Source organism: Euprymna scolopes, chromosome 6 (assembly GCF_053919585.1).
Source record: "Euprymna scolopes isolate OS-2025 chromosome 6, ASM5391958v1, whole genome shotgun sequence".
Classification (NCBI taxonomy): Eukaryota; Metazoa; Mollusca; class Cephalopoda; order Sepiida; family Sepiolidae; genus Euprymna; species Euprymna scolopes.
In genome coordinates this window covers 61,191,549-61,218,603 of record NC_136487.1, presented here as the reverse complement: position 1 = coordinate 61,218,603, position 27,055 = coordinate 61,191,549, and the positions used below count along the sequence as shown (strand labels likewise).

At 34.5% G+C, this 27,055-nt stretch overlaps 1 protein-coding gene across 6 annotated transcripts in view; it reads right to left on the bottom strand.

The window, feature by feature from the left end:
• Positions 1-27,055, bottom strand: part of LOC145277652 (vang-like protein 2) — a 605,707-nt gene that overhangs the window by 22,778 nt on the left and 555,874 nt on the right. For all 6 annotated transcript variants that reach the window (XM_080129252.1, XM_080129249.1, XM_080129253.1 and 3 more), the window contains one exon: positions 18,641-19,881. In XM_080129252.1, the coding sequence (XP_079985378.1) occupies positions 18,641-19,844 (1,204 nt within the window). In that variant the 5' untranslated portion in view covers positions 19,845-19,881. The remainder of the gene's footprint in view (positions 1-18,640; positions 19,882-27,055) is intronic.

The following is a 27,055-nucleotide window of genomic DNA, read 5'->3' as shown; positions in this document are numbered from 1 at the left end:
AAAAGGGATTTATGTCTATGTGTGGTTTGATTTAATGAAACTTGTTATAAGACAAAATATGAATAATTTCTACAGTGTGTATCTGTGCATATTATTTTTTTCAGAGAATTACAATGAAATCAGACTAAGAGATAATATATGATCTCTTAGTTTGATTATATATATATATATATATATATATATATATATATATATACACACACACACTAGCAGATAGCTTAGCGTTGCCCTATCATAAAATGATATTTTAGTTAATCCAGATTTATTATTTTAGAACCAATACTCTATTGATTATCATTTTGTACCCAATATATAATAGTGACCTCCCTGCACGGCCCAATCATAAAATATGCTTAAATATGATATTTTAATTAATGCAGATTTTGTACTTATTGTTTTTGAGCCAATAATGTATTGATCATTATATCATACCGAATACATAGTAGTGATTTCAAAAGTAAAAATAAAAATATGAGTTGGGTGCCATCAGCTAGAATCGAAAACAAAACATGTAGCTCTCCAGTCTTATTCATTATCATCTACCAACAGATGGATATCAAAACTCTAAAAATTAACCAACATTTACGTATAAATATATATTTGGGCATGCATAGAGATACATTTTCAGTTGACTTATGCCTGCCAAGTTTCAATTTTATCACTTTTGACCACTTAGCAGTTAAAAACGACATTGTTCGACAGTTCCAAATTCCCTATTGTTTCAAGGCTGTAAAGCAAAAATTGACAGAGTAGTTTAATAGAGACTGTTTCTCAGAGAGAGAGAGAGAGAGAGAGAGAGAGAGAGAGAGAGAGAGAGAGAGAGAGAGAGAGAGACGGTCACTTATATACATACATGATGATTGCAACGTCTTGTCAGACGAGTGCCACTCCCTCAGGCATTTAAAATCCATGAGCCCAAATTCCTGAGGGAGTATCTATACAAATATGATGTTACAGAGTCTTAGCTTTGTACGACAGCTAAGTCTCTCTCTCGGTTCAAAATGTTGAGATCCAGCAACAAGCAAGAGCAAGATAGCCAGCAACAAGTTAAACTGCAGACCAGCTTAATGCAGGTACTGGTCTCCCGCTTTATGGTTTTTTAAATCAGAGATTTGCTTCTCCTAGAAAGGTTGCCTTCACCACGGCTTACGGGAGCCCTCTCCACCCCAATACACATATACACACAAACAAATATACACGGTGCTAGTTGGCCGTTGACCCAGAAAAAGAGTTCATTCGCCCTTTGGAAGGTCTTGTTTTTAATCCTTGAGGGAGACTAGCCGCCCTCCTCACCAAACAAGTCTGGTGGGGGAACCAGTTTAGTTGCCGGTGACCCGACCATGAGGCAGGTAGTACTGGGTTACATGGTACCAGTAGCATATGACATGACCTAACATATATATATACATACATACATACGTACATATATTTACATATTTGTATATTTTGGCAGCAAGTCATTATTAAAGTGTGTCTGATTGAACACGATAGAGTTATTCTTTTTTCCGATTTTTCTGGATGTCTTTTCAATTTGTGGAGCAGTCTTTTTTTTTTCAGCTGGTATGTTGTATATAATGGCGCCCAAAAGTTGTGCAACCATGCTTTCTATCTGTATCCGATCGTCGTTAGGAGTGATTGTTGTTGTTATTGTTTTCTGTGAGGCTTGGTGTATTTATAGCTTTTTTTTTTTTTTTTTATTGGTTATAAAAAGGTGGGTGCAGGATGGTTAGGGGCGAATTATTTTTATTTTTGCTTTTCTTATTTTATACTTTATTTAGTTTCTTGTTAATTATTTGATACAGTTAGTATATTTGTTCCAGTGTTAAATCAGATCCGGTTAAAAAGGGGTTGTAGTTTTTAAATTAGTATGGCTTCTAGCAATTTTAGTCATTGTATGCAATTGTTAAGGTATCGAATTTTAGTATTGTTAGTTAAGATATTTCTAATGTCAGACGACTGTAGGTTTTTATCATGGGATGTTAGGCGTTGTTTTATGGCGCTATTCATATATGTGCATATATATATATATATATATATATATATATACACACATACACACGTGAATATATATGTATATATACACACCTATATTTACATATATACACACATATATACATATAGACACACGCATACGTATATAGTCATCCAGCAGAGGCAGCTAGCTGTTTTGTTGTCTATGAATCATCAGTGGGGCCAGCTCTAGAGATTTGAAACTTGGACACCAGTTGTTAGTATCTTAACCCGACTGAGCTCCTGAATCCATTACTAGAAATAAAAGAACCACATTGTATTGAATGAAAGTATTCATGTTTCATGATATTAATAACCAAAAGTACTCGATTCTTTTTATGGAAGTGCATTGCTTTATTTTAAGTGGAAACCACGATTTCCTCCACCTATAAAGGCGTACAAAATATAGTCATACACAGACAGTGGATTTGTCATCAGTATGGCTAATATATATATATCTTTATATGCGAGGTGGGGGGGATATATATAAGCGTTAGGATAATACTACTGTCATTAGGAATATGGAAAAAGGGAATTGTTTGTTAGCAGTAAGGATCATTTCTATGGATGACATTTCTTATGGATGGCCCATATAAACTTGTATTTTTGGCTTTATTATAATATTACTATGAAGTCCATATACATTATTTATTTCTTGATGAATAAATAATTGAAAGCTATTTTAAATATATGTTAGAATATATTTCGATAGCAAACATTTATTTATGTTAAATAGTAAAATAATAATATTCTTATGAGAATCACTTTTTTCTTCCTTAACTTTATTTAACGTCTCTAATGAACAATATTAATTCTTGTTTATGTTTGAAAATTAAAAGTAGAAACTTCGAAGGTCATAAAATAGAACAATTTGTTTTTGCTTTCTTTCTTTTATCTTAATTCAAATAGTCCACATATAAGATGCTAAGAAATTAATAAATCCTCAGAATTTTGTAATACAGCTTTTTAAAAAAACACCCAGTTATCTCCCTTGCATCAACGGCGATGAGTCTAATCAATTTTCATTAGTCTTAATTACCTACCGACCGAATTGAACTAAATTATTGCTTGTTCTTTATATAAATAAAGCACTGTATGAACATGTGCGTCTGTGTAAAAATATTTAACCGATAAACTCTTAAGCTACAAGTCACATAACACTGAAATTAACAGGAAATAGTAGTTATACACCAAGAATGCTTTATAACAAGTAAAATCTTTGTTTAGATGGATGAATAACGTGTACAGAAATATGTTGGCAAGTTGAAATGCAAAATATTTATTCCAACTTCCTGACATATTTCTATTACTTTTGCACATGTGCAAATTGAAAGGTAGTTTGAAGTGGTTTAATTTAAAATTTTTCTTATTTATCTGGTGATAGCTCAAATGGTAGGAAATGTGGCTGGAGTGCTAAATGTTTTGGTTTAAATTCTAGTTGATGGTACCCAAGTAATTTAAAAAAAAACTTTTCAAATCAATACTATATACTAGGTAGAATATTTAATAGAAAATTGGCTCTGTAATAACAAAATTTCCTCAAGACCTCTAGCCTTGATGGAGGAGGGACTAAAACTTACTGTTATGGTTTCAAATGATCTGAAATAACAGCAAGAGGAGACTTGATTCCAAATATTTCTCATGTGTTATATCTCCTCGCTTTTAAACAGCAATTGAAGCACATGTTCCCATGCGGAAATTTTATAGCAAGCCCCACTCTCCCCAATGGTTTACTTCTACTTGCGCAACTGCCATTGCTCAAAGGCAGCATGCATACTGCAGATTTAACCAACATAAGTCCAGTTCAAACAGACAGAAGTATATAGAAGCTAGAAGTAACGTTAAGAAAGAAATAGTGACAGCTAAGAGAGAATTTACTGAAACCACTAAAAAATGCATCGAAGCACAAAAATTAGGAACTCGTGACTTCTGGAAAATCTACAACAGTGTAGTAAATAATGGACAATCAACAATTCCCCCACTAACCAACAATCACGAGGTTGTTTGCTCAGCAACCGACAAGGCTAATATGCTTGCCAGCCGGTTTGCCTCAAACTCCACACTGGACCTTTCCAACCACCCCCTGCCTGCCTTTCCTTTGCGGACAGACGCCATGCTAGACGATCTAAAAATCACCCCTGCTCAGGTGCATGCTATCATAAAAAACCTTGACACTTCAAAAGCATGTGGACATGATCTCATCCCCGCTGTGCTATTAAGAAAGTGCTCAGCCGAAGTAGCTCCAGTTCTCTCCAAACTCTATAACAAATGCCTTAATGAATCATGCTTTCCGGGCTGTTGGAAAACTGCTTCTGTGGTACCAGTATTCAAGAATTCTGGCGAAAGAACTGACCCATCAAATTATTGCCCCATTAGCCTCCTCCCAGTTTTTGCCAAAATATTTGAGACCATAATTAACCATGCTCTAGTCCGTCACCTTACAGATGCTAAACTTCTGACTGACAAACAATATAGATTTAGACAAGCTCGTTCCACCGCAGACATCCTCACTGTAATCACTGAACGTCTATACCATTCAATGGACAAAGCGGGGGAGGGCAGAGTGGTAGCTCTAGATATATCTAAGGCTTTTGACAGGGTATGGCATGAGAGTCTCCTCAGGAAAATTAAATCATACGGTATCACTGGTAGAATACTTAACATAATTAAATCCTTCTTAGATAAGAGAAAAATACAGGTTGTCCTAGACGGTCGTACATCTAAACAATATGATATAAATGCGGGAGTGCCTCAGGGGTCTATCCTTGGACCTCTATTGTTCCTAATATTTATTAATGACCTCCCCGACAAAACTGCCTCTGAGATGGGTATATATGCTGATGACACCACACTATAACAGGCATGACAGGAAAACAAATGAACACACAACAAAAGAAATGGCAAAAACACTAGAGGATGACCTCCAATCTGTAGTGGAATGGAACAAAAATGGATGGTCACATTCAATGCTGCCAAGACTAAACTGGTTTCCTTCAATAATTACAAGAACCTCTGCCACCAATAGCAATGGCCAGTGACTCCCTATCTGAGAGTACATCTTTCAAACTGCTTGGCCTAACGTTCACAGGAAACAGGGGTTGGAACAATTACATTGAAAACATTGCCAGGGCAGCTGCGAAGAAGGTAGGTTCTTTCTACTGTGCTAGAAAACTACTGACACCTGAAAGTATCCTGTACCTCTATAAGGTCACCATTCGCTCATGTATGGAGTATTGCTGTCACATTTGGGCTGGTGCATCTGCTGCTAGTCTCTCGCTCCTAGACAAGGTTCAAAAGAGAGTCGCCAATCTGATAGGCCCTGAACTGGCATCTCAGCTTCAGCCTCTGTCCCATCGACGAAACGTTGCATTCCTCTGCCTGTTCTACAAGTATTTTAATGGTGAATGCTCTGACGAACTGCAGACACTTGTGCCCCTACGAGGTAGACACCCTCGACAAACCCGACAGGCAGCTAAATCCCACCCCACCGCAGTAGAGATCCCTAGATGTAAAAGATCTTTCTACTCCAGTAGTTTCTTCCCCAGAACCACTAGACTCTGGAGTTCCATTCCAGGCCCCTGCTTCCCCAACTGTACTGACATGCAGAAGTAAAAGTGTAACCTGACATCTTGCTGCCCAAATCCCAACATAGTGCCCCAGTAGTTGCTGCCCCTGATAGTAGCCCCCTACACCAAAGTGGCAATGTGCCTTGTTTAGGGTGAAAATGTAATAAAAAAAAAAAAAAAAAAAAAAAGGGTATGATTTAATATCTCCAGTATCAAATAATCCTTATACACTGTGAAATTTACTTTATGTATGAAAACCAAAGAAGGGAGAAATAATTGGAATCCAGTCTCCTCTTGCTGTTATTTCAGATCATTTGAAACCACAGCAGCAAGTTTTAGTCTCTCCTCCATCAAATCCAGAGGTCTTGAGGAAATTTTGTTATTGGCCATAAAAAAGTGCCCAAAATAGGCCCTGGATGATAGATGATCCCCTTAGTGTGCAACCTTAAGTGCAAATGTCACATAACTAACTACACAATTCAGGTTATTACCTTTCCAATGAGCCTTCATTTGTTAAATTCTGATCAATTGTTGCTGAGATTTGCCAAAAACGGTGTACATCTCTATTAGTGGCTTGGCAAGGCCACAGGGGAGAAAACCGAAGTTAGTCTGCCAGGACACTATATATACAATTGTAGGCAAATTTGGGCATATTTTATTGGTTTAAAAATATAAGTTCTTTTTACCAATTGTCATAAAATTTTAACCATAGAATATTATCATAATCTTCAAAAAACCTGCAAATTTTCATGTAGTTTCGTCGCATAGAATCAAAGACATGAGCATTTTAATATTCAATTTGGTTACAAGTTATAAATATATCCACTAGTGATGGGACGATTCCAAAATATTTCCTGAGTCAGATTGTTTGCAAATAACTTCAATAACTACAAGAAACCTCTACCACCAATAGCAACGGCCAAGAACACATTGCCTGAAAGTACTTCTTTTAAACTCCTCGGCCTAACGTTTACAGGGAATATGAACTGGAATAGATACATTGAGAGCATTGGCCAAGGCTGCTGCAAAGAAGGTGGGCTCTCTCTAATGTTCTAGAAAATTAATAACGCCTGAAAGTATCCTGTACCTCTATAAGGCCACCATTCACCCATGTATGGAGTACTGATGTCACATTTGGGTTGGTGCATCTGCTGCTTGTCTCTCACTCCTGGACAGGGTTCAAAAGAGAGTCGCCAACCTGATAGGTCCTGAACTGTCATCTAGGCTTCAGCCTCTGTCCCATCGACGAGATGTTGCATCCCTCTGTCTGTTCTACAAATACTTTAATGGTGAATGCTCTGGCGAACTGCAAACACTTGTACCTCCTCGGCGTGACTACCCCCGACAAACCCGACAAGCAACTAAGTCCCACCCCTTTACAGCAGAGATCCCTAGGTGTAAGAAAGCCTTTTACTCCAATAGTTTCTTCTCCAGAACTTCAAGTCTTTGGAACTCCCTTCCGGGATTCTGCTTTCCCAACTGTACTGATATGCAGAAGTTCAAGTGTAATGTGAACAAGCATCTTTCTACTCATCTCCCTTCAAAGTGGCACTGTGCTTTGTTTGGGGTGAAAATTGAATAAAAAATTTTTTTTTTTAAATCTCTAAATATTTAACTATAAAATTGTTATTTTGTCTCGATTACTGTAAAAACGCATTTTAAATGTGCATGTATTTTCTCAAACGCAAAAACACATTTGTGAGGAGGTGATCTAGAGATTTTAGTCTTACTGGAAGTTTAAATCAATAAATATTTATTACTTTATTATTACTACAAGCAGTGGAAGCTATTTCTTAAATTAAAATCAAATAAAAAAGATAATTTAAGGAATCGGTTTTAACATGAGGAAATAACCTCAAATTTTTCCAATTCCGATACCCCAAACACCTGATTTTTTTTATTCCCGATTCCAATTAATTGTCCACACACACACACACACACACACACACACACACACACACAATCCCCTTTTGTGGCAATTTCATAAGTTCCAAATGTCAGTAACTATTCCAAATATTTCTCATATGTTATATCTTCCCTCTTTGATTTTTATACATATAGTAAATTTCACAGTGTATAAGGATTATTTGATACTGGAGATATTCATAATCGTACCCTATTTCTGAAAGAGGGGAGAAATATGAGAAATATTTGGAATCAAGTTTCCCCTCGCTGTTATTTCAGATCATTTGAAACCACAGCAGCAAGTTTTAGTCTCCCCTTCATCAAGGCCAGAGGTTTTCGGGATGGATATATATATATATATATATATATATATATATATATATATATATTCATACATACACATACATACTGGTAGCTAAATTGAATATTGAAATGCTCATATCTTTGGTTCTATATTTTCAAACCAATAAAATATGCCCAAATTTAAGTACATTTGTATATATATATATATATATATATATATAGTGTCCTGCAGGCCAGCTTCAGTTTTGCTGCTTCGGTTTTCTCCCCTGTGATTTTTCCAGGCTACTAATACAAAATCGGCATGAATTTTTATATTTAGGCATATGTTATGACCGGGTATGGTTGGATGCCTCCTGTTGGTGTTTAATAATTCATAATATTATAAAATTTATCTAAAAAGACATCAAATAATACTCTTTTATTTCGTCATCTATCTTCACCAAGACGAATATAAGTTGTTATTGTTAAGTTTAATAAATTTTTAATCTATTTTTATAAAATATTTTTGTAACATTTGTCTTGTACTTTATTTTAGTTAATTCAGATAACAATGAACAAAAATAATTTTAATCGTGATATTCACCTATCCTGGCACATGAACAATCATTTAAGAGATGGAAATGCTATTATGCAACACAAATATACTGAAACATGTAATATGTCTGCTCTATAGCTATGGCAAGTGCTCGACTGAACTCCAATCTATGGTCTCCCCTTACCAAACTTTCACAAAAAACACTTCACAACCACTATATGATTTCCTCCACTTTCTATATATGCCAAAATCTAAATGCAGATTCCCTGAACAAAGCTTCTTTTCCAGAACTGCCCGTCTTTGGAACACTGTTCCGCTGGCCTGCCTCCTGGCTGAATACAACATGGCAGCCTTCAAATCCAATGTAAACAAGTTCTTGTTGGGTCGTCCTCATAAATAATCAAATTCTACCCAATTTACAGCACTAATAATTACGACACTACCACCTTACATTCATTAATCCTCATCCTTGAGTGACTTTCAAGCCTTGAAAGCTCAGGTAAAAAAAAAAAAAAAAATAACTCGAATGTCGGATATCTCAACTAGTTCTAAATAATTTTCGTTTTTGGTATATTAGGTACATTGAAGGAATTCGAGGTTAAGCCAAAAGAATACATGATCATGGGATTTTCGGAAGTTATGAGGAATCAATGAATGGAATCAGGCACATGAAAAAATGCAGTTTGATTGGTATTCATGACCACTGGACAAGGGAGAAGATGAATGTCAATAGAGAGAGATGTATAGCAAAAGTTCTCTCTTAATTTAACCAAGCAGTCAGTTAACTTTCACCATCTTCAACAGCAGCTTTTCAAACCAATTTATCACAAAGTTCACACACCGAGAAATATGAGACAAGGAGATGTGTGTATGGGGGGGGGAGGCTTTGCTTTTAACATACACTCTAGATATGGATCATAACTAAATCAAGTCAATCTCCCTTCTACACTACTTGTATAGTATTACACTGAACATTTGAATACGAATATCAAACATTTGTCCAACAATATTCTTAAACAAAGCTATTTGTTATATTAAAATCAAAACAATGATTGAATAAAAATAAAGCTATATAGTACAATAAATTAATGAAATGACCTTTGTGCAAAGCAATATGCTAATTAAGCTCATGACAGAGTGCTGTTATTGTGTAAACACAAATTTGAAATAAAGTCTCTTCTTGACCCCACTATTAGTGTGAAAAATGGCCCCAATTTTTGCATTTATTCATTTAGATAAATAATGAGTAAAGTTGACAAAGTCTTAGAAAAAATGATCCCCAATTTTAGTTTCCTTTTTGTACTGAACAGAACTGCACGATGCATACAAGTTGCACAACCTCTGCTTATTTGCCAGGAGAATAAAAGGATCCAAATTCCCAGAAAAAAAAAAAAAAAAAAAAAAAAAAAAAAGAAAACGTTTTTGGTTGGAGCCTAATTTATGACAGATATTAGAAAACATGAACAGAATTAATTTACAAGTTAAAAAAAAAAAAACACACTAACAAAAACTAGACAAAAAAATCTGAGATCACAGAAAGCAGCAGGATGCTGCAAGCTATAAATTAGGAGTTTGCTTACACTGAAAGAGAATTCTTAAATACTAAGATGGATTTCTGTCATGTAAATCTTTTCTTTGCAGGGACAATTTCTGGTCCCCCCCCCCCACCATCGTCTCATTGCATATCAGCATGTTATTTAATACCCAAACAGAATTCAGAATTTGTTGTACACAGCATTTGTTTTTATTATTTTATTTTTTTTACAAAGGAATCACAACTTATCAAGGCCACTTGAGGATAAGGGTTAAAGTCGAGACATTTTGCAAATAAACAGATAGAGCACTGTCAAGTAGTTGTGAATGTATATAAAAACGCTTGTCATTTACCAACAGCGCCTGTCTCATGACCTGATAATGGAATGGAAAAATGGAAACAGTACTAACCCTAACGGGTTTAACAGGCTTCTTTCAAAACAAGAAGCTCCATGGGAGTATGAAATTCACAAGCGTTCCCCAGTCGCATATATATCATTGTTAGGAGAGGTGACAGCGTTAGGTTTTTGCAACTCTTGCAGAGACGTGTCAACGCCCGCATTTTTAAACCCTTCAATGAGCTTTAGCAGCTCTATCAGCTCATAGTGTATCTGATCATGACAGTATTCAAAGTTAAACAATGTTGAGCCTGGTTCAGGTTTTAATATGGCTAAGTAGACTATGCCTTAAGTTAATCAGTTATTTTTTAGTGGGCAATGTGCTCTAATTTTGCAATTATAGCTGTTTTTCCATTATTATTTTTTCATTATTTCTATTCGAATAATCACTATTAGTACCAGGAAAAGTGAGTGTGTGTATATTTAAGATTATAATGTTAAGATCAACCTTCTTGAATGACATTTATGCTTTATAGAAATATTAATTTCAACTATATTCTTGCTGCGGTTCACGTTGGCCGAGCAGTTTCTTCCTTGCTAATAGAGTCAGAGATGGCTTCATGGCTGGATTTGAACCTCCTGACCGGTGATAATCGTGATTTCTTGCACTGATGATTCCCAGAAGGTTGAAACACTAGTGTCTGTAGATATTAAAACTCATTATAGTAATAATTATATATATATTTATTAATAGTACTCATTTTTGAGTCCACATTATTAGTAGCAATGTTGCATAGTTATGAAATAGTGATGAAACGGGAATTTGGTTGCCACATAAAATAGAACCAATGTTCTAAATGGAAAGCATTATTCCTGTCATGCATTAAACAGCTAATCTATATATATAAAAGGCAAAACGGCCACGCGCGTTTTTATATGTCCAAGTAAGTCTTTTTTTTTTCTCAGGGGTGTTCTCGAGAGGGTAACTATTTTGGAGAACTTTTTATATGTTCCCTAGATTATAATATCTACGATTTGCAAACGGACATTGTCTCTACATTTATTTTGATCGGCTTTTATAAAATTCCCTCTATTCCATCCTTTCGCGTGTTTTTTTTTTTTTTTTACACAGTGATCACCACTTATCAAAGCCCGGAAGCCACTCAGGGACAAGGGTTATTGCAAGTACATTACGTTAGTGTGGAGATTTGATGAAGTGTTTACTTAAGGGGGCGGTTCATTAGGAATTTGTTAATGTTGGACTTGAAGACATCCAAGTTGTAGTCCGGTGGGAAGCAGGCAGACGGAACAGAGTTCCACAGGCATGCAGTTCTAAGAAAGAAGCTTTGTTCATGGAATCCGCGTTTTGATTTAGGCACAGATATAGAGTGGGGGAAATTTTTGACAGTGGATTCAGCTAGACAGGTGTTTTTTGTGAAAGATTGGCGAGGGGGGGACCAGAGATTGGAGTTCAGACGAACACCTGCCATGGAAATAACGATAAAACAAGGATAGGCTCACAACATTTCTTCTGTGGGAGAGAGGTTGCAGGGTAGAGAAAAGGGCATCCCCCACTAAGCCACAAAGTCTATTTTGTACTCTGTCAAGGCAGGATAGGCTGTTTTTAGCAGCTCCTGCCCAGATATGGCAGCAGTACTCCATCCTTGGACGTACTTGGCTTTTATATAGATAGAGAATTGCATCAGTAGTGAGATATCTTCTGGAGCAGTAGAAGGATCCCACCATCTTTCCAGCGATCCTGGCAACAGACTTGATATACGTGTTCCATTTCAGATCAGGAGTAAAGGTCAAACCCAGAAGCCTGTCAAAAAACGGGGCCTCACCCAGACGAGAGCCATCCATCACAATTGATGCCAGATGGGGATCAGAGCGTTGATGATGATGCAAGGATAGTTGGTCTTTTTCATATAAAGAAAGCGAAACTCATCGAAGCAAAGCCGTCAGCAGCCTTTCGTGCCAGGACGTCTTGAAGGCAATCAGCTTTGATCAATATCAGGGAAACCCCTCATATCAAACAGTTGCTATTCATTTGAGAGTTCTCCCTTTTTCGGGGGAGCTTGGTTTACCAAACATCGTGGGGAAACAAATAAATGAAACAATGGAAAACTGAACTGGCCTTCAGCCAACGTTCATTTCTGCACCTGTGTGAACTCATTCACTTAGAAAGTCAACTTTTTGATTGACATCACTCACTTCCTATGGCTTCATAGTGTAGTGATAAGATGTCAGACTTTCTTTTGCGTCTTTGCGTTGCGGGTTCGAGCCTGCCTGATTACTAACACTTTTTTTTTTCCTTTTTTCAAACACCCAGGCAACGCCAGGCACCCCTGCTAGTAGTAAATAAATCAGTGACCAAATAATTCTATGCTTATTTTTCCTTTTTTGTCAAATGATTTTTGTGGCACAGCAAACGAATTGTCTGCACTGAAAGATATCGAGATACCAAGAAAATAGTAAGAAATATGAAGCAAATCTTACATAGTTACCTTTTTCTTACATCTTGTTTGCAAACTGACTGGTTTTCATTGTTTTTAGTAACAATGGGGTTTGTAGAGATAATGTGCTTTTATTTTGTGTTTCTTCTCCTAGAGTGACTTGGTAACATTTGCATTATTATTGGAATATGTTATTTCAATGTTTCTATTTTTTTTTAGCAAGAATTTGAAATATATATATATATATATATATATATAATGAGAACAAGTGGAGAATAGTTGCCCATTTATTTTACAGATGCTGCAATAATAAATGTGTTGGGGGTGGGGGTGAAGAGGAATAGAAAGAAATGTAGTGAGAGGGTGAGAGATAGAAACAGTGAGAGAGCAATAGGTGAAAGGAAAGAAGGAAAAGGAAAAAAAGAGAGGAGAAAGACGATGAGAGAAACAAAAAAGAAGGAGGAAGAGACAAGAAAAAGACAAGGAGAGAAATAGAAGGAAGGAAGAGCGAGGAGAGGGAGAGAGAAACAGGAGAAAGGGAGATAAAAGGAGGAGAGATTGAGGGAGAGGAAATAATAGAGAGCAAAGAAAAAGAAGAGCATGTATTCAGAAAGGTGAACACAAAAGGAAACTATTTAGAGAGAGTTATCCCTTTTTCAGTTTTAACAGTCTGTCAGTCCCTGGGCTAAGAAATGGGAATAAAAACGGAGGAATTTTCCTTGTGAAAGGTGAAAATTAGATGGGCAGAGCATGGAAGGAGTGGAGGGGGGAGAGTAGTTGGCCGGTAGATAGAGCAATCATTTTGAATGTTTTGTTACTAAAAGTTTCTTGAAATGAATGATTAAAGTTGCCCCTCTCTCTCTCGTGTCTGCTGCACGAAATGTGACCATTTCTCACCTTTGATGACTCAGCAAATTCATTAATTTCCCCCATTTCAGTAAATCCCGCCTTTATTCCTCTGGTGTCTAACAGGAAGCGCACAGCTTAGAAAGACAGTACAATAAACATTTCATCGCTCATGCATTACCCTACATAGATATAGATTCATGAAACCGTCGTTTTTTTGTATGTCTACCCACCCCTCTCTATTCACCTAGAGTGGCTTAACTAGTTAAGTGTCAAATAAATCAAACAGGTAATCAATTGGTAAATGTTCAAATAACAGCTTCAACTCAAATTCTTTACAAATATTCTAGACATTGTCAAATTGTCTTATAATCATCATCATCCAACAAAAATATGCTCGCTCGTGTTACGACCTTAAACTATATCCGATGGTGAGGCCCCAGCTTGCGGACTTTGGGGAGTGTGGGGCCACCCATTGCTCCCAGGTCCACTCTGACCCGGAGTGGTAGTACCTGTTAGGGTCCCAACTATGGGTTAAATAGAAACTGACTTAAAAACAAAAACAAAAAAAACAAGAAAACAAACAAATATACTCTATTAAAAAAATTGTTCTTCAAAATCACTGGATTCGGCATTAAATAACCTGAAAAGGGTTGATATGCTGTAAAACAAAAACAAACAAACAAAGCTCTTGTTACAGATTTTTGTTAATATATATATATATATATGACAAATAGACATATACTACACACCCATCCCCCTTATCCAAGGCGGAGGTAATCCCTGGGAGAATGATATGAAGAATTGACATATACTACAAACCCACCCCCCTCCCCAAAGAGGAGGTAATACTTGGGAGAATGATATGATGACTGAACATGAACTACACAGCCACCGCTAAATAAAAAAGGAGGAGATAATTCTTGGGAGGATGATCTCTCGACAACAGAACACATACTAGATTACCCACCTCCCAAACCGAATACTGAATGATAGTAATAGTATTGAGAAACGGATACCAAATCTTCATTAGTAAAAGATTTTCAACAAAAAATTTTGAGACTTTGTTTAAACTAATTTTTTAAAACACCTAACTACTTATAAGTAGCAGAACGTTTTGCAGAATTTTAGTTGTTTCCAACTGATGTTGATTTTTGTGATATTTCAGGGTGTTTGTAGATCTACTATATATATATATATATATATATATATATATATATATATATATATATATAAATAAAAAATCAGGCAATAGGAATGAAAGTTTACCAGACAAAAGCAAGTGTAAACTTAAATCTAATATAAATATTAATATTTATATACTAATCCCAATCAAATAAAAAAAAGTTCAATACAACTCCAATAGAAAGTAGAGCTTGTCATAAGGGAAAGAAATCAAAACTGTAAATTAAAATTTACAAGGAAATTTATTGTTTGACAGACTACTCAAAAATTAAAAAATCCACAGACAAAAAAAAGACACAGGTATTTATATATAAGTGCATCCGTTTGGAAACAATGACCTGCCTCTAAATAAATCTAGTGTAGTTTAATACAATATATAAATCATTTATTATAAATTAGTAGATTAAAACAATTAATACATCCATTTATCTTTCTTTTTCTTTCTCTCTCTCTCTCTCTCTATATATATATATATATAGTTATTTATGGACATATGTTCTGCTATTATTTTGAATCCTGCAATAGACAGCAAGCTCCTTAATCACAGGGACCGTAACTGAGTGTATTAACTAGTGTTATGAGATTCTGTTTGAAATTGTGTGATAATTTATCGCTTATAAATTCATGTTAGTATTGTTAGCACTAAATTGCTGTACCATAGTTTTTGGTAGTTTTGTTTTTTTAAATCTTGACAATGTTAATGTTCTTGATCAACCTTCACTGTATAAAGTATATCATTGTTAAAAGTCATAAAAGATACGTCACCTTCCTACTACTAACCCTAAGTCCGGGTAGTAATATGAAAAATAAAGTGATTAATTATGATTATATGACTTTACCGTTCCAACTTAGGATTAGTTGTAAAAAAGTTTAATAAACTGTCCCAAAAGATAGAATGGCCTGGAAAAGGGGGAATATTTTATATAAAATTTATATGCGTATGTTAAATTGTAAAAAAAAATTTTTCAGTGAGTTCACACAATCACCTAAAAAAAAAACATCTTTTATTGAAGGGGTTTAATTTTAGATACAATTTCTTCTTTAATTTAAACTTCTAAATGTTTTCTCTTTCTATTGTATCCAAGATTTTGATGAATTCATTGTGAGATTTTCATCTATATTTTGACTTGTGCCAAGGTGATCAGAAAACAAGTGCCAGAGAAATAAAAGAAAACTTGTCCAGTTGTCTAAATCAATATGAAATTGTGAACTCTGAGACATTTAGCAAATAGGTGTGAAAATAAATTTAATATAGCAATAGACAAGTGAACTCTAGAATATTTACTTTGCTTAACATAATTCAGCAATATAAAAAAAATAAATTAGAGGCAAGAATCAGTGTCATCTCTGGAAATGTGAGTCCCCAGCTGACCCTTAGTTTTATGTTGTAAATAATCAATTTTCTAAAAAAATAAATACATGTTTGTTTCATTTTGTAGTGTATAGAAAAAATCGTTTGTAGAATCAGAAATGAGGCTTAAATTTTCTCGATTTTGATAACATAAAAGTTCTGATTTTTGCAATTCCAATTAATTGTCTCAACATATGAGAGAGAGAGAGAGAGAGAGAGAGAGAGAGAGAGAGAGAGAGAGAGAGAGAGAGAGAGAGAGATAAGGCTTCTTCTATCATCTATAGACAAAATAAAATTTATTCATTATGGATTTGTGTGTGTGTGGGGGGACGCTGTTATATATATATATATATATATATATATATATATATATATATATATATATATGAGAGAGAGAGAGAGAGAGAGAGAGAGAGAGAGACTATTTTTTCTTTGTGGTTTTCACACAATATTTGTAATGGCTGAACAGAAAGTTTTGTTTTGGAAAGCTGACAACTTGCCAACAAAAAAACGATGAAAGGAAAAAAAAAAAAAAAAAATGAATGATAAATCACAGATCAAAACTGATTTTCCAAGTCCATTTTTTCTTCTTCAAAAAGTTTGTTAAAAAAGAAAAACAAAACGGTTGTAATCGATGATGATAGATTGACAGCAAATTTGGGTGTTTCATAGTAAAAAAAAAAAATAAATAAATAAAACCCAACAAATTTCCTTCCACAAGAGGTCGGAATTAAATAGAAAGGAAAAAAAAAAAAAAAAAAAAGGAGGCAGAGGTCAAAATGACCCGGAAGAGAAAATCCAATACACAAATTGTTTATTGGAATAAGAAAACCGAATTATGATGCACTTGTTCTAGAAATTATTTAGATAAACATTTTTGTTTTGATGATTTTTTTTTTTTTTTTTTTTTTAGGTATTCATGCATCCCTATAAAAGGCCTTGTCTGTCACTCTTCCGTTTGAAACAGCATTTCCGTCACAAACGCAAGGACTAAATGGACGGATCTCATTTGTGAAGCGTCAAAGCATCTTCATAAAGTGGCCCTGTCTGTCAGTATTTTCTGCTTAACTTTAAAATAGTATTTTCAATGGTTTGTCACACTGAAATGGGAAATAGCATTTTCCTCCGCCTGTTACATTTAATAAGTTTGATATAACATCTGCATCAGTCTATCGTGCTTAAGTGTGATGAAGCACTTTTGTTGATTCTTAGGAAACATTGCTCTTCAACATTGGTAATATTCTTTATGCTCATAATGATTGACCTTGAGCCACCATTTTCTAGTTTCTATTTGGGAGAAAAACAAATAGGACTAAAGTTTTGATTTTTTGAAAACTCAAATCGAACAATACGATTGGGGATAAACTTATAGTTACCAGATATAGATGTGACCGGCGGATTGATTAAGTAAGATCGGCTTCACTGACCATTCATTTAATCATTTATGCAAACAGTGTTATATTGCCCGGTTCTGTATAACATGGAAGGGTGTATAGCGATTAAAACAGGTATGTATAAATGAGGGGGACTAAACCTTGTACACGTTATATAGTTGTCTATTTTATCACATATTTATACAGTTTGACAGTACATATAACAATTTCTCAACAACAAAGAGACGGAACATCTTCTGGGGAATTATATCTTGCCAAAGAGGAAAACATTACCTTCATTCATCAGCGGATCTTGGTTGACAAACCGACCAAAGCTGAAATGAACATACCTTTCAAAGAAGTGATCGGTCTCCAGTTATATTTTTGGACAACTTTTATTCCAAATATTTTCCTGTCGAAAGATTGCACACATCTTTAGATCCTGCATTTCCCTAATACAGAGCCATTACAGGTCCTATCTCCAATGCTCCAACTCTTTTCGTCCGTCTAGCCCTCTTTCTAGCTCTCCTTTGTCTTAACCCCTAACTCTGCTGGTATATATTCAAACTAAACCTTACTATGACGTAATTCAACTCCCATCTTTTAACATGTGACTTTGAATCAGGTTTTTCCATTATTTTAAAACCTATTTTGTTTGAGTATTTTAACACTAAACTTCCAAGTCCGCATTCCTGGTTTGAAAACCTATTTTGTTTATGTTCACCGCATTCTTTCCTTGATTATTTCTAAGTTAACCTAAATATTTTACTAAATATTCTTTCCTTTCAAAAGATTATTCTTGTATACCTTTTCCTACATAACAGCTAATAAAATATGTTCATTATCTAACATTTTACTTTTTAATAATAATAGTCAATTTTCCTAAATCGATTATCAGCAAGGCAACCCAATGTTGCCCCGGCATAATCTAACAACAGGTCATGAACTGTTCAGCCGCCAGAATCTCTAAGACATCCCAAGTCACCAACCATGGTCTACAAGTGGCCTTGTTTACAAAGGAGGGGAGGATTATCCCTCTGCATGGGATACATACCTTGATACTTGTATCTTTATTTTTTAAATGGGAAGATGCATATATTTGGTGCTTTTTATAAGATTGTTCTTGCTATTGATGGTATCACAATTTGTTAGCATTATTACAAAAAATACAAGAATTACAGAAAAAAAAAGCGCACACACACGCACACACACACACACACATACACACACAAGGCTTACCTTGTTCTTCTTGCATCCGCTTAATGTGCGTAAAAGCTTCCTCAGCTGTCATGATAAGCCGAGCTCTTCGTTTCCGTACGCGTCTTTCATATTCTTGCTCTTCGTAGAATCTCTCGTTGTGACTTGTGTCCCTCCTTCTACTATTTGGTGCAAAAACTGCTCTCTGTCGACCTTGCTGTCCAGTAGAGTTGACACCGTCAACATCGTATATCTTTAAGCTGGTCTGCTTTGCTGACCGCCGGTGCACGTTTTCCAAGTAAGGGTTAAAAACAGGAAAGTCCTTGTAATAGTTCTCCAAGACCCACACAGCGGCTCTTTGGATACTCAAAATACCAATGTTGTAATTCTGACTCATGCCGTCCGGCGATCTCACAACCTTTATGACAAACTGTGGCTGGAGTTGTCGAATTTCTAACACAATGATCGACAGGTAGTGGATAAAAAGAAGGGCGTCAACCAAAGAGACAGAAAACTGGACAATATTGTAGTACTCGGTCTTTTTCTCTTTGAAGATGCGGACGCCATAGAAAAGCCAAAACGCAAAACTAAGCACAAAGCCAAGAAAAAGAACAACAGCACGGAACACATAAACACGAGGCATCGTAGCCTTCGGGTGGCGGAAAAATAATGCCATCGTACCCATCAGCAGTATGATCAGCTTAAACGTGAAACTTATTAACAACCCTTCACATTCGGGCTTACATGGTCCGGCGTCCCAGTTCTTTATCCCCAATTTTGGCAAAATCACCATGACAATTGGAGAGACGAAACCGAATAGACTAAGAGTCCCGGCTAGAATAGTTCCAATATAACGTGTGCAATCGAACCCAAGACTATCATCAAGATCCTTGGAAAATTTGTGCATGTCTTCCATTGAGAAAGCCGTTTCACTTGTATTCCCGGTGATGGCTGTGGTATTGTCCCCCCAATTATCATCCTGGGGTAGGATCTGTACCTCAATGCGTTCTTCGCAGCCCTCTTCTCCAGAGCCGATTCGAGGGTCTCTGATCTGGACTGCCCGTTCATCTTCACGTTCCTCTCCTCCACCGCGTACCCTGTCTCGGCTCTGGCTGCGATGTGGACGGTTGCTGGGTTGGCGATGGTGGTGCTGCCTGTGATGCATACTGCCATGGCTGCGGTGTGACCGCTCTGACCGGTCACTCTTGCCAGACCGCACAGACTCTGCTCCATCCATCATTTTCATTGGGACTGGTTCAAGTTATGGTTGTAACGTAGTAAATCTGTAACAAAAGAAAATGAGAAATCAGTTAATTACCCCGGGGGGTAGTTTGTTGAAGATTGGATGGCAGCTTGCAGGGTTAGGGTAGGAGAAACTAAACTCTTGGGGACAATCTCTCATCACTGACAAATGACAGGTAACAGATTTGCTGCTCTATAATAAAAAAAAAAAACAATGTATATTTACATGCATAAATATATATGCATCCAGTCACATAAAATTTAGTGAGTAAAGAAATTGCTAGATGAAAACATTTTAAGTGGTTAGGGATGTGTTTCCCAACCTTTTTAGTTTTCAGGGATCTCTTCCAATAATAGTGATGTCCCAAGGAACCCCTACATAAGAAACTATTTTCACATGAATCGTTCAGTTGTTGTGTCCTTTGACCAACAACGCATTGTATTCTGCATATATATATATATATATATATATATATATATATATATATGCAGAATACATTTGATAAAGTTAAAACAATGCTTTGGTGGTCAAAGGACACAAAAACTGAACGATTATATATATATATATATATATATATATATATATATATATATATTATTTTTAAAACAATCTACATACACGCGTGTTAAAAAAATAATAAAAATAAATTTAAAAAATGTTATATATACGTCCAAACAAATTATGGGCGATTTTCTAAAATAAATAAATAATAAATAAACAAAAAAAAAAAATCGAGCTTCGAGGCAAAGTCACGTTTGACCCCCCTCCCAAAAAAAAAACAACACACATTATATATATATATTCTCTGTGACTATTATGTTTTTCAAATGATGTGATTTTATTTCATACTAGTGGGCCGCCCAGTGTTGCCCGGTCACAAAATATCCTTAAATATATTTCAATTTATGCAGATTCCATATTTATTAATACTGAGCCAATTATCTATTCATGATTGTATTGTACCCAATATATAGTAAGGAATTCAAATGTAAAAACAAAAACAAAAACAAAAAAAACTTGGGTTTCATCAGCAAGAATCAAAACCAAAACATTTAGCTCTCTTCAAGGTTCTATATATCTATAGAGTTGAATTGTTTTTTTCTCTTGTTCTGACATTGATATTAAAAACTTACTTTTTCTATTTAAAAATTATTAAAGGAATTATTATAGTCATGGATATGCAAGTGACTACATGAAGGTTAACTAATTTATATATTCATTTAAAAAACGAGCATTACTTATTCATTTTCATGGTTTCATATTAGATGTTTGGTTTCATTTCACTATTATGCTGAATCCTATTTATGCATGGTTTCTACATTCTGCATACCTGCATAAAATTACCTTGTCAGTGTGCAAAAAGTCTCTACCAAACTCATCTCTGAATATTTAGTCTACAGAGTTGAAATTTGATATATAGGATATTTGGACCTGTAGCACACTTTCGATTTGTTTTTTAGCTGGCAAAAATTGCTGCTAAGAGGTCAAAATTGAAAACAAAACAGTTGACCTTGCTAGGGTAACTCGAATGAAACATTACTCCTGCTGTTACTTTTGCACATGCATAAAATGAACAATTTATAGCTAAAAGTCACTTAATTTTTAATCTGTCGTATTCATCTGTTAGTAGCACAGACGTTAACAATGCTGGAGAGATTAATGACTACTTAAACTGGAGCACTAAACATTCTGGTTCGTTTCAATTCTAGCAGATGGTACCCAAGTCATATTTTTTATAACTTTTGAAATCATTACTATACATTGGATAATAATCAATAGAGAATTGGCTCTATAATAAAAAATACGAAATCTGCGTGAATTAAAATACTCTATTTATACATATTTTACGATCGGACAACGCTAGCAGGATGTCTCAACGTTGCCCAAGATTGAATGATTATTAACGAATGTTTCATACTCCCATATTTTTATTGTCATCAAAATCGGTGAAATTGACGATTTTTCAATCAAATCGATTGATTGCCTGCTTTATTTGGGAACCTATCGTAGTGCACCAGGAGAAAGCTCACATGCCTCTCATAGGAACTTAGTTTACAATACATTGTAGTCTACATTGCACTGTAGAGAACCTACTGTTGATTTTATAAAATTATGTTTTTTTTATATATAATGGCTTGAATTAAAGTTTAAAATGCAAAGTCAAGTGTCATGGTTCAATTCTATTCGAAAAATTTTGAATGCATCCCTGTCATATCAAAGAACCTACTGTAGAGTTTATATATCAAGCCTGTTTTTTTACTCCAAATAATACTGGGCAACACCGGGTACATCTGCTAGTGTGATATAATTCTAATTTGTCATCATATATATATATATATATATATATATATATATATATATTGGCAGAAAACCATTATTCAAGCATGTGTGATTGAACACGAGTTATTCTTTTTTCCGATTTTTCTGGATATCTTTTCCATTTGCAGAGTGGTCTTTTTAATTTAAGCAGGTATGTTATATAAAATGGCGTACAAAAGTTATTGTTTGACCATATTCTTCTCAAGTGCTTTTTATCGGTGCATCCGATTATCATCAGGAGCGATTGTTGTGGTTTTCTTTTTCTTTGAAGCTTGGAATATTTATAATTTTATATACATGATATATCTATCTATATATATCTATAAAAGTGAACGTGTCTGTGTGTGTGTGTACATTTTCCTACGCAATAACTGTCAATTTTTAGTCTACAGACTCGAAATTTGATATACAGTGTACTGAGATTTAGGAAAATCGATATTTTCGGCCAGAAATTTGGCGATCAAGGGGTCAAAGTTCAACGATTTGACCTTTGAGAACTCTACCAAACTCCTCCAACAATTTTGAGTCTAAAAACTTGACATTTTAGATATTGGTTCCTTGGACATGGATCTAACTTAATAACTTGATTTGAGCCCAAAACAATAAATGTTAAGGGGTCATAATAGGGGTCAAAGTTAAAAAAATTTACCGTTTTTTTTTGTTTTTGTTTTTTTTTGTTCAGCATACACCTCCAAACACCCGGGCAACGCCGGGCCGAAATGCTAGTATACATATATATATTGAGCCATTTATTTGTTCAAGATCTGTAGTCTCAATTTGCTTCAATTCCAATTTTCAGTGGTTTGTTTTTATATATATAATACCCAAAATATGCGCTTTATGGTTGTGTAAATATATATATATTACATATGCACACATACACTGTTGAGTTTCTATCCAAAATCCCCATAAAAATATATATGCATATAGCTAAGTCTGCCATCACACAACTTATCAAAGACAAACAAATGTTAAAGGCAGTCACACATAGCTGGATGGAATAAAAGACAAAAAAAGGCGCTTCAAAAAAGGAAAACGTAAATTCCAAGAATTTAATCGCACTTACTAAAAACTGATATCCCACTATATATATATATATATATATATATATATATATATATATATATATAGTTAGTAATTTATTACTACTCTACCTACGTATTGAGCACTTTTGAAGTAAATACTTAAAGTTTACACATAAATCTATACTGTCGTATATTAATTTTATGTGAGTAAATGAAGTATATATATATATATATATATATATATATATATATATATATATATATATATATATATATATATATATCTGATCGCCTGAGGGGAAACATCTTATGCTACAATCTTGAATTAATCAGGATCGTGAACCAACTATTTCAAGTTTGGAATCAGAAAAAATTCTATTAAAATTTAGTAGAGCATATATATATATATATATATATATATATATATATATATATATATATATCTCAATCAAAAAACGTGATAAGTAAAATAAAGAGAACAATTTTGGATCTTAATTTGTCTAGTTTTTATTTGGATGTTTCATTTGATGTGAAAGAAAAAAAAATACTGATGAAGCCTATTGAAAACGTATTGATTTTGTTATCTAGAAAAACTGTTTTGAAATTGGGCAGAAACAACTGTATGAATAAAAATATTTTTTAAACAAATTCGGAACATTTATTAAATTATTATGTACACAGATATTTACTATGTGCAGGAGTATACGTGCACGCATGTATGCAAAAGAGCGATGTGGAAAAGAGATGAAAAGAGAAGCAGAGTTTACTGACCCATAGAATCAGGAAACCAAATAAGAATTCAACCTCAGTCAATAAATAATCCATTCTATTCTTGAAGACAGAAAAGCATTCACAAAAAGTTATTACACCTCTCGAAGAACATAGTGTATATTTATATTCACATTCAAAAACAGATATGGAAAAGAAAATTTGTCATGAAATAAGGCAGTTGCCATCTTGTAGCTTATTCCAAACCCACCTCCTTCACTCCAGGAACTAGTAATGGTAGGAATACGTGGATGGGTGGAGAATGGAAGTTATCAAATCCCTAATCTATTTTTGACATGATAAGCCATCAGAATCGGTGAAGAGAAAATCAGTATTTTTTTTTTGTTAATAAAAATGGGAAACGGAAGACAAACCTTTTTCTTCTGTTTTTATTCATATATGTCCAGAAAATATATAAGCCATTAATTTTTTTTTTTCATGCATTTTTGTAAACTGTCACAAAATATATTAAATTTTTTTTTTTTTAATTGAATTTATTAGTAAATAAATTACATTCTTTCTTCTGGAATACAAGCATTAGGATTGGTGGAAAATTGAAATTTATGGGTTTTATTAACAAAAAGGATTTGAAGTGAGGAGGGGGAAAGCATCTAAGGTATAGGGAAGAAGCCAATGTAGGAAATCTGGAGGGAGAAGTGTGGATGTAGGAAGAGGTTTCCATAAGGTAGCGAGAGACCTGTTGCATGTTGGTTCTTTTCCAATAAGTCTGTTGTGCAGCCAACAGAAATGCAAAGAGTGTGTGTGTGGGGGGGGGGGGGTGATGATGGATTTAGCAAAGAGACAAAAGATTGGATCAGGGAATGGGGAAAGTGTACATGTTGAGAGTAAAAATGGATGTGTGGGGAAGAAGGCAACATACGCAGATTCCAACAGAATTGCATTAAGAGAAATGACACTAAATGTAATTTCACATTTCTCCAAATTAATATGAGTTTTAAAAACCTTATGGTTTCATGTCCATTATCCGTTTCCATAATCTCATTGTTAAAGATGTTTATTTAGAGTGGAAATTAAAAAAAAATAAAAAACTTGTATAGAGTTTACACTCATCAAATTATTCTGATAATACTCTTAATACTATATTTCCATAAACATTACACTAATTCTTAACACTATTTAAAACATGGATTATATGTATTGGCAACAGTAATCTGTATATTAATAAATATAGTTATATTATCGTCAAAGAATGAGAGTTCATACAGAAACGTTGTTTTAATTTGAATAAAATGAAATACGCATCAAGTGCGCTTGAAAGCCAAATCACAACGTAATATTAGGAAAATAAACAAATATTTTACTTGTTTGAAATTTATCACAAATATATTTCAGTGATATACTCCATCTTCAGTGTGTTGTTTCATTTTTTTTTTTTTTTTTTTTTCAAATTCTCATTCTTTGACGTTATTCTCACGTTCACAGTTCAAACATTTCAAAATACAACAGCTAGAAACAACGCGTGGCTCTTTACAGACTTCTTTCTCCAAATTAACAACATGGCAAGGAAGAAGAAGAAAATAAAAAATAAAAAGAAGCAACTCACTGAAGATGGAGGATACCTCTGAAATATATTTGTGATAAATTTCAAACAAGTAAAATGTTTGTTTATTTTCCTAATATTACGTTGTATTTGGCTTTCAAGCACACTTGATGCATATTTTATTTTATTAGTTTTTGGTTGCTTTTTTTTAAAACAGAAATCGCTCCAGACAATGTGTGAAACCACTCGGTATATGGAGCTAACAAGGATGAAAGAGGGTTGACTCAAATACAAGAGATGCCTATTGGTCTTAGTTTTGAAAAGATCAAGGCTATAGGCAGGAGGAAAGCAGTAGGAAGATTGTTCCACAAGTTTGCAGGTCTTGAAAAGAAGTTACTATAGGAAGCTGTATTACAATGAGATATCAAAACGGTGAACTGATGGAGATCATGAGACCAAAGAGTTAAACGAGCTGAAACAAGGAAGCATGGAATGGATCAGACAATTCTGAAGAACACACGCCATAATAGTATTTATAGAAAACACTGAAATCAGCAACATCATGTCTGTGAGAGTTTGCAGAGAAGAAAGGATGGGTGGGACAAATCAACAATCAAATAGATACGTTCTTACACCTTATAAAGAATTTTCAAATAAATCTCCAAAAGTTGCAATATTTATAGCGAAGAGTGTTCAATACTGATGACTAATCTGATGCAGGTTTAAGATATTGTTGGAGACATTGGGTCATCAACGCATTGCGACTCACCTTGCATTCTTTGTAAAATGGCATATTAGGTGTAATTAGGTTGACACACCGGTTCTCGTTATGTCACTCAAGTTAAATGACGTTGAGACTGGCTGTACCCGGTGAGTGACAATTTGGAAACACTAAGTGCTATATGTCATCCTCCCATGAGCTGAATATAAATTTAATATTCCTTATAAACTCTCTCCTTTGGAGGAAGCCGACAGGCAGCCTAAGACCAAAACCATGCCAGGTATTACTGGCTCTTTGATTGATAAGAGAAGGATCAATCAGGGAAGCAAAATTCAAAGTAAAAAGATTACACACACACACACACACACACACACACTGTAACAAAAGCAAATGAATCACAGATGACTGTAATCAAGTGTTTTGTTCAAATCTATCCAGTAGTTTTGAACATTTTACTAAACATGGTTGATAGATTATCTCTATATAAGATTAAGTACGTGCATATATTTATATATATAGGATTCACTCCTAAACTAATCAACAGATCATTATAAATTTTGGAATACAGGCATGAGGGTGAGTAATGTTGACTATATTTAGCTTGATTTAGTTTTATGCAAAAAGATAAAGATACGATGGCGTCCCTTTGTGAAAATTCAAATACCTCTTATATAGTGCATAAGAAAGCAAGAAGAACAGATATATGAAAATCAAGGTAAAACCAAACAGACTGCACGAAGTGCTCAATATCCTATTGGATAAAGTTTGGAAATAATAAGTAATTTATATATATATATATATAGTAAGTTATAAAATATATATGGCAGTTAAGCTACACATATTTTATAACTTACTACCTAGCTCGACATACGTATTGAGC